Genomic DNA, 8,392 nt, shown 5'->3' on the forward strand with positions numbered 1-8,392 from the left:
TATATATATATATATATATATATATATATATATATAATGCTTCGTTTTCTGGGACAGAACTAAATGCATTATTAATGTAGAAACTTGAGCATTCTTGTGAATAAAATGTTAAATTTTTACCTTGTACTGATGCTCCAAACTGTGCATAAATACAACAATTTTGTATTTATTTCTTCAGAGTGTTATTTTTGGCTCTCCTGGGAATCCAACCTGAAATAGTGAGGTTTGATATGGATGGGAACAACAGGAAGTTGGTTGTTTCTAAACACCTTGGGATACCAGTATCACTAGCAATAGACAGATGGAATAACAAACTTGTGTGGGCAGATTCTAAAAAGGGGCTGTTATCATCCATAAAGCTTGAAGGCGGGAAAGAGTAAGAAAGTCTGTTAGCTATAGGCACTAGGCTAAAAATGTTATGAAATATGATAACATAAACAAAAAATTCTGTATAAAATTTAAACTTTAATTGCAGTTTCTTTACCAAGATGTTCTATCATCAAGGTTTAGTATTGGAAGAAGATTATGGGCTAATAGATAAAACAGTGAACATTAACGTGTTTTTGGAGGAATAGTTAATCGCATGGTAGGCAAGATAGTTATGGGATTTTGATTTTGGATCATAGGAATAGGATAAAAAAAAAAAACAATAAACTAGTAATAAAAACAAGTACAACACTACTTCATTACTATTATAAACCAATTACACTGAAAATAGAACTATAGAAGCCTTGATTTGAGGTTGTAAGCACATATGAATAGTAGAATGTTAAGACTTGTGTAAAGAATTTAAATGAATTCTAACCAGTAGGTACTTCAAAATGAGTTACTTTTCATGTACTAGTGCCATTTAACAATGTTATAAATAAATGGGAAATTTGATTTGTATATCTCTAATACAAAACCCAAGTTTTCTGAAACGTAGAATATTAACCACCTTTTTTTTTGCATGACCAAACTGCAGTAAAAGCTTTATTGTAATGCTTGGTTTGAAGCTAGTATTTGAATTTAACAAGTTTCGTACTACTCTTGTAATTCAAATAAGGCAACGAATCATGAAGACGGAACTGGGACATGTGAGTTCAGTCGCGGTGGGAGAAAATGGGGTATATTGGATGGATGTGGAGCAACGTGCACTACAGTTCTTTTATTACAACGATCCAGAACGAAAGGTATCCTCGGTAAAGCTACCAAATGCCCTAAACAATACTGCAGCAATGAGAAAGTTGTATTATGTACATCTACTAAAAATTTCGACAGGTTTGTACTCTTATTTTTAAATTGTACAAATACTGCAATACCATAGGTTCCGATTAAATTAATATTCTTTTAATTATTTCACCCCCCCGATACTTAACTTGTCTAATGTGCTTAAATGCTGACATCATTAATTCTTGTTCTTAAACCTGATAGTACTAGATTGTGACTTATACCAGCATTTCTTGACATTTCCAATACCAAGAACTGGCTTACGGTCTCCTTAAATTATAGATTGACTTTCTAGCTTGACTTTCCTGAAATCCCACTATCAGCTAGGTGGTTATAATTGCACTGGTACAGTTTTCCCCTAGACTGGTGGTTAAGAAATGTACTTAAGAGGTGTTGCATGACTTCAACATCTTTCAGTGTTTTACTGAAAGAACCTACAGTTAAGTTCTTATTTAACTTTTATATAGTCTTGTGTGAAATTAAATACTTTCACATTAAGCTGATCTGTTTATTAGTTTTTCTTCTAAAATCGTACCTTTATTTTGTATGTTGAAACTAAACTATGAAATACAAACTTATTAGCTGAGCTGACATTTGTCAATAAACAAAGTTTTGTTTTCCTAACAGTTCTAACTGTAGCAGGATGTGAGGTGGATAATGGAAAGTGTAACCAACTTTGCCTTACTAACCCAATAGGTCACACATGTGGCTGTGCCATTGGATTTGCACTTGATAATAGTGGAAGGACATGTCAAGGTTTGAGTTTCTTTTCAAAATGGTTTATCTTTAAGCTTTTAATATGGTGAGAGCAAACCCTAACTTGTTTCTGTATTTTCCTACGTTAAGTTAATGTTTGTGTGCGTGCACCTTAGACAGATTTTTTTCATAACCAATTACTAACATCTTAAAGCTATTATTCATTTGTATTGGTATCAAAGTTAGAGTTAGGAGGATATTTGCTAACTTGTTTTGTAAAACTTTATACATTCTAAATGTGAAACTAAAGTAACGTATCTTAACATTAGTATTAGTTAGCGGTGCTCTAACTATGACCTCCAGGAATTTTTAGCCTGGCCTGCAAAACATCTTCAACGAGCTTAATATGGGTTTTTGTATAGCCGTTAAGTATACTTATCCTGTAATAAGCATCTTAAAATTAAGTAAGGATTCGGAAGTATAAACGAGTTCCCGTGTACTATAAAAAAAGCATTATTGATATGTAAAATAAACCTAATAATCTGTTCTATACTAGCAATAAAAGTTGGATATGCATTCATGTACATGATTAATCTTGTAAAGCATGGATAAATTTGAGTTTAAATGTAGTATCTTCTTACCCATAATTAAATGTCATAATTTGGCAAGTTCCCGGCATTCTTCAAACACTGTATTCCAAGTACCTACCCATATGTGGTACTTCTCAGAAATTGTTCTTTCAAATCAAGTTCCCATAAACTAAGTAGTGTTTTTGAAGAAACTAATGACGTATTGAAAGTTAAAACTACTTGCAGAAGAGATTAAAGGATGCAAGAAAGATGAAGTTCAATGTGCTAATACTAATGTGTGTATACCAGAAGTTTGGAAGTGTGATGGAAGGTTTGACTGTCCTGATCAATCTGATGAGAAGGATTGTAGTAAGTTAAATGCTAGCTTGTTTGTATACTATTAATTACCATCATGGTTCTACATATTCAATCAAGTGTTTTTTTGTTTGAATAATGACTACAAATGGACTGGAAAGGAATATTTTAGTCATGACTGCTACTTAAAGTTGTAATGAAATTAATGCTTCTAAAAGTGTAGATGCTGACAAGACCTGTAAGGACTAAGAATACAATACCTATTCAGTTTTTAGGTTCAGATCAAATGTTAGGTTATCATTATAGCAAAAAATCCTCAATACTTTGAAAATCAAACTCGTAATTGATTATTAGAAGTGATTCTTAATTAAATTTTGTCAAACTAGTCTACTCAGTCTTACAACAATGTCAATTAGTTTTCTCAACAGAAGTGACTTTTGAAATGCTAATCTTTTTATTTTACTAAATCTTTTATTACAAGAAACTAGCACAAAGAATTGCCCTTTATTTCAAACCTACCCATGCCTTTCCTATCGTAAGGCATTAGTGGGCCTACTAAAGGTGTTTTGTTTGCAGACAGTAGCTGTCCTAACGAGAACTTCAGATGTGACAATGGCCTGTGTGTTGTACCTTCCTGGATATGCGACTTGATGGATGATTGTGGAGATGGATCTGATGAAAAGAACTGCTGTAAGTTCTCTTATCTTTAGGAAATTAATTTTTCTTTGCTTCACCATTAGTAAATTGTAATATCTTCTATAAAATTCTTGTTTCATTTAACATAACTTGTTTATTTAGCCAATATTAAGACTTGTGGGCCAAACCAGTTTGACTGTGGAGAGGGTCAGTGTATTTCTATGGTGTGGCTTTGTGATGGAGACAAAGATTGTGTCCTTGGCCAGGATGAGAGTGACTGTAAGGTTAAAGAGTGCAAAGAAAGCGAGTTTAGATGCTCTTCTGGCCAATGTCTACCATTGTCTTGGAAATGTGATGGAGAACCTGATTGTTCAGATGGCTTGGATGAAAAATGTGGTACGTAGTTTTATAACCAATAATAATACTCTAACACTTAATGTTGGATTAGTTAATTGTTACTTTATTTTCCTTATGAATTAGTCAAACATCAGTATTAATAGAAAATCCATTGATACATAAAATAGAAGGGAAGGAATTAATGCCTACTTCCCAAATCTACACTAATAGCTTCTTTAAATTGATGAATTTTTATTTTTTCTAATGACATTCCCTACTGAGAAACTATGCATTTGAAGATCCAACAAGTCTGAAGTTGTAAAGTTTTTCCTTGAAACTACGGTCAAAATTTCTGATTCCAAACCTAGGAGATAAAAGTATCATATCTGGAGACTTTACATCAAAATAACCTATAAATGGCAGTACGTGGTATTTGTGTACTTCTCAAGTGACCACAGCTGGAGCAAGAGATCGTATTCTTCATTTGCAAGTAACTGCAACAGTGCTTTCATAATTGGTGGGAAGGTTGGTAAACGCCTCTACAAATTAAAAAAACAAAACAACCAAAAATGAGTGCTTTTGAATCGTTAACTAATTCAGGAGAATATGGGTGTCTTTATGATGCACAAGTACAATATTGTGTTGACTCCTAAAGGAAGGAGAGCCATTTGCTTAATTTTGGATCTTTAAAAAATTCCATTATCTGAGGACTAGAAACAGTAGTATAAGTGTCATTAACATTGTGGTTATGTATCTAGTTGTGGAAGATGTTAAAGATAATTGTCTAGGCTTGTGGTGAGGTGCTACTTCTAAACTAGACAGATTTAGACTTGTTTAAATGTGTGAAAATATTAGTCTTATTATCAAAGTATGGAACAAATATTAGAAATGCCAGTTAGCCAACGTATTAATGGAGAGAGAGAGAGAGAGAGAGAGAAACCTCAACTTTGATAGTAAAGATCATTTTTAATACTAAATCTTAATTAATTAAATAGTCCAAGAGCTAAAAGGATAGGTCTAAGTGGACAGTTCTTTTTCATAGTGAAGATAATCTCCTATTCAGTTCTGTGCACTTGGATAAATTTAAACTTTTGGTGTGCTGGCTTTCTGACCACTTGTTTATATGAAATAGTTAGAATGCCTTGCTTTCGTGTTCAACCGTGCATGCTATATATAATTAGCTATACTTGTTATTGACTAACATAGACCTAAATTAACTTTACTTTCAAATCCTTGTTTAGGAACGAGTCCACCTTGTAAATCCACTGACTTTCAGTGCAACAATGGCATTTGTATTGATGCAAGACTCGTGTGTGATCAACGAGACGACTGTCAGGATGGATCGGATGAATCAAAATGTGGTTTGTGTATAACTCAATGTTTCACTTAGCTACACGTCTCGTGAACCCAGATTTTTTCTGTTACAAGCAAAGACTGTATAATTAATCATTGTTTTATTTTGCTTTTAAAGTTTTTTGACTTGTAATAAGTCTATTTACATAACTTGTATTTGGGTCCTTACAATATCAAGATTGTTTCTCTGGACTAGTTTAGAACTTGGTCTTTTTCCAAGGCAGAAACACTCGGATGAAGTAAACTCTATACTGGTGATAAGTTTGCAAACAACTATTTAAGCATAATGAAGTAATCTTATTTTTGCAAAACATTAAATGTTAAGCCTGAACAATTATCTCTTCTCCCCCCCCCCCCCAAGCAAGACAAAAAAAAAAAAAAACCTCTTATATTAGCATACTGTGCTTCCATACTAAAGTATATTTAGTGTTGATTTAAGTTAAATGTTCTGTTTTATTAGATCACAACATTATCACTATATGTCCTGATGGCATGACAAGTTGTGAAAATGGTCCCTGTATCTATGACCATGAAATTTGTGACGGCCTCCAAGACTGTCCTGATGGGAAAGATGAAGCAAACTGTAGTAAGTTTTTTGTTATTCAGAGACGTAATTTTAACTATCAGAACAACTAACACAGTTCATTATATACTAGAAGATAACTATGAAATACTCGTTCGGAAGATTCTTCTGTTTAATTAGGTAGTTATAGTTGCTCTTCCACCAATCTTCTGCAATTTCTAAATTGTTAATTTGAGTTTGTTTAGGATTGTGAAGTGATAAACCTACTTAATCATTCAATATCAAAATTACTTTTCCTTAAAGTAATATTTTCATTCTATATTTTCCATTATGGTTAATTTGTTTTAATACTAACTGTTCTTCCTCTTCTTGGTAGCTGTTAGAGAATGTGATACTTGGGAGTTCTATTGTCCTACAAGAAAGAACTGTATTCCAGATGCTTGGTTGTGTGATGGAGAGGACGATTGTGGTAATAAAGAGGATGAAACTCTCCCAAAGTGCCACAACACTAAAGCTTTTGTAAAGCTGACGAGCCCAGTTGTACAAGGTGTGTGTCTGTATGACCTGATGTGAAGTGTAAATATAATACCAGCACAACCAGTTGCGTGTAGAATTTCAAACATTGTGGATATCATTAGCTTTTAAGTTTCAGTACAGCTATTTTTTTTATTTTAATTCTAGAACCATCATGTAAAGAAGACTTTACGTGCAAATCTGGCGAGTGCATTTCCTGGAACCTTGTCTGTGATCGTAAACCAGATTGCTTAGATTACTCCGATGAACATGATAATTGTGGCAAGTTTAATTGCATTTTTGTAGTCTAGAACGAATTTGAGTTTTACATTAGAATAGTAATAATAGTACTCATTCATAGCCTTTTTATACTCTCTACACCAGGAGGAATGTATTTTAAACTGAACGCGATATTACTAGTTTTCATTTTGTAGTACATTGCCTTATTTGAAAACTGCCCGAAGGAAGAAACCATGTCTTAAAGCTATGTACTTCGTTGATTTTTGACTGTAACTGTTTTATAACTTATTCAAATTCTCTTTATACAAAACGTACAACTTAACTTCCATTTAACAATTTTTATTGTCGGTGAATAGTTAGCATTACATGTTGTTTTCAATGAGTACTTTCTTTAATACTTCATTACTTGTATCCAACATAACTACTTTCACCCAAAGATTGCCTTAGACTCCAAACTTTGCAAATAATACATGTATTTAGAAACATTCACTTGCACTTTTCATTTACTTCTTTATAACTTCAGGATCATCGTGTAGTACAAACAACGGAGGTTGTGCACACATTTGTGAAAACACTCCAATGGGAGCCGTATGTTCTTGCCGTGAAGGCTTTGCTCTAATGAGAGATCTACGCAGCTGTGATGGTAGGTGCTAAAGTTCTTCTAAGATCACATCAAGAATGTAAAGGTAGAGGAAGCTTGATGCTACGTTGTTGTTGATTCTCTGAAATATTAACTTCAGTAGTGTTATTCAAATGGTTATTTGACTGACTTGTTTTATTCAAAGTTTCACAATGAAAAAATGTTAGTTATAATTCACTTCAAACAAACCATTCTCAGAATGTGGAGTAAGAAATTGTTCTTCCTTTCTCACTTGAGTAAGATAAAATCAGAAGTAATTAGTAGCTTACAAGAAGTCTTGATCTACAGTGTTTTTAATTGTTAAATTCTATCTTTCTGGTATTCAGATATTGATGAGTGTACCATCATTGGACACTGTAGTCACTTCTGTAAAAACACCAAAGGTGGCTTCAAATGTTCTTGCTCGTCAGGCTATATCCTTGGCCCGGACCACCAGTACTGTAAAGCTGATGGTATGTTGGTTATTATGATCTATTATTACTAGTACTCCAATAACAAATTATGACTAACCCATTGACTGCTGATTTACCATATGGTACAATATGCGTCCACCAGTTGAATAAACGTGTGCCGATACAGCGTATGTCTTGCAAATATTCTATGTGCACTTGGAGGAGTCGGACAGTAGGATGATAGTAACCTACTAATGTAAAAACATGTGTTTAACATTAAGTATTACACTGACATTTAAGTCAAAGTCTGATCTTGTTTTCCATGTATTTCCTTGGTATTCAATTAATGAAATTTGACTATTTCCTAAAACTAGCCATGGCTTTAGCATCTTAAGTAATTCCTCAAACTCTTAACACAAGTTTCCTTGTGAAGGTGAACCTTGAACTTAATTGGGTATTACTAACACTGTCTATATAGATTAGTGACTTAATTTTTATATTCTATTTTCAGTAAAGAATCTAAACCTAACAGTAGAACTTATTCTCACTAGGTCCTGTACCTGATCTTCTGTACCTCTTGCCCAATGAGATCAGAGCTTTAACTTTAAAAGGAACATCCAATTTTCTGGTAGTTCAAAGGAATATAGCTGATCTTCGTGGTCTTGACTACGATATAAATAACCAGTTAATCTTCTGGTCAGAGTGGAAAGAGGCAAGTTAATGTTTAAGAAAATCTTTTCTAGATGCACTGACAAATAAAACCTAATTACATTAAGTAAATGGCAAAAATGAAGGTAACATTTATAAAATCAAACCTTGATTTAATGTTCTATCTTACTTTAGGTTTCGGCTTAAGAACAATTTTAGGTTTCGGCTTAAGAACAATTTTAGGTTTCGGCTTAAGAACAATTTTAGGTTTCGGCTTAAGAACAATTTTAGGTTTCGGCTTAAGAACAATTTTAGGTTTCGG

At 33.2% G+C, this 8,392-nt stretch overlaps 1 protein-coding gene across 1 annotated transcript in view; it reads left to right on the forward strand.

Annotated features, from left to right (window-relative positions):
• LOC106466755 (low-density lipoprotein receptor-related protein 2-like) overlaps positions 1-8,392 on the forward strand; it is a 21,974-nt gene that overhangs the window by 7,582 nt on the left and 6,000 nt on the right. The window contains exons 12-24 of the mRNA XM_022394832.1: positions 179-376; positions 1,046-1,260; positions 1,837-1,965; positions 2,721-2,843; positions 3,366-3,479; positions 3,588-3,821; positions 5,003-5,122; positions 5,575-5,700; positions 6,014-6,184; positions 6,319-6,432; positions 6,914-7,033; positions 7,357-7,482; positions 7,974-8,134. Of these exons, the coding sequence (XP_022250540.1) occupies positions 179-376; positions 1,046-1,260; positions 1,837-1,965; positions 2,721-2,843; positions 3,366-3,479; positions 3,588-3,821; positions 5,003-5,122; positions 5,575-5,700; positions 6,014-6,184; positions 6,319-6,432; positions 6,914-7,033; positions 7,357-7,482; positions 7,974-8,134 (1,951 nt within the window). The remainder of the gene's footprint in view (positions 1-178; positions 377-1,045; positions 1,261-1,836; positions 1,966-2,720; positions 2,844-3,365; positions 3,480-3,587; positions 3,822-5,002; positions 5,123-5,574; positions 5,701-6,013; positions 6,185-6,318; positions 6,433-6,913; positions 7,034-7,356; positions 7,483-7,973; positions 8,135-8,392) is intronic.

Source organism: Limulus polyphemus, unplaced genomic scaffold, assembly GCF_000517525.1.
Source record: "Limulus polyphemus unplaced genomic scaffold, Limulus_polyphemus-2.1.2 Scaffold2372, whole genome shotgun sequence".
In the NCBI taxonomy this organism is placed as follows: Eukaryota; Metazoa; Arthropoda; class Merostomata; order Xiphosura; family Limulidae; genus Limulus; species Limulus polyphemus.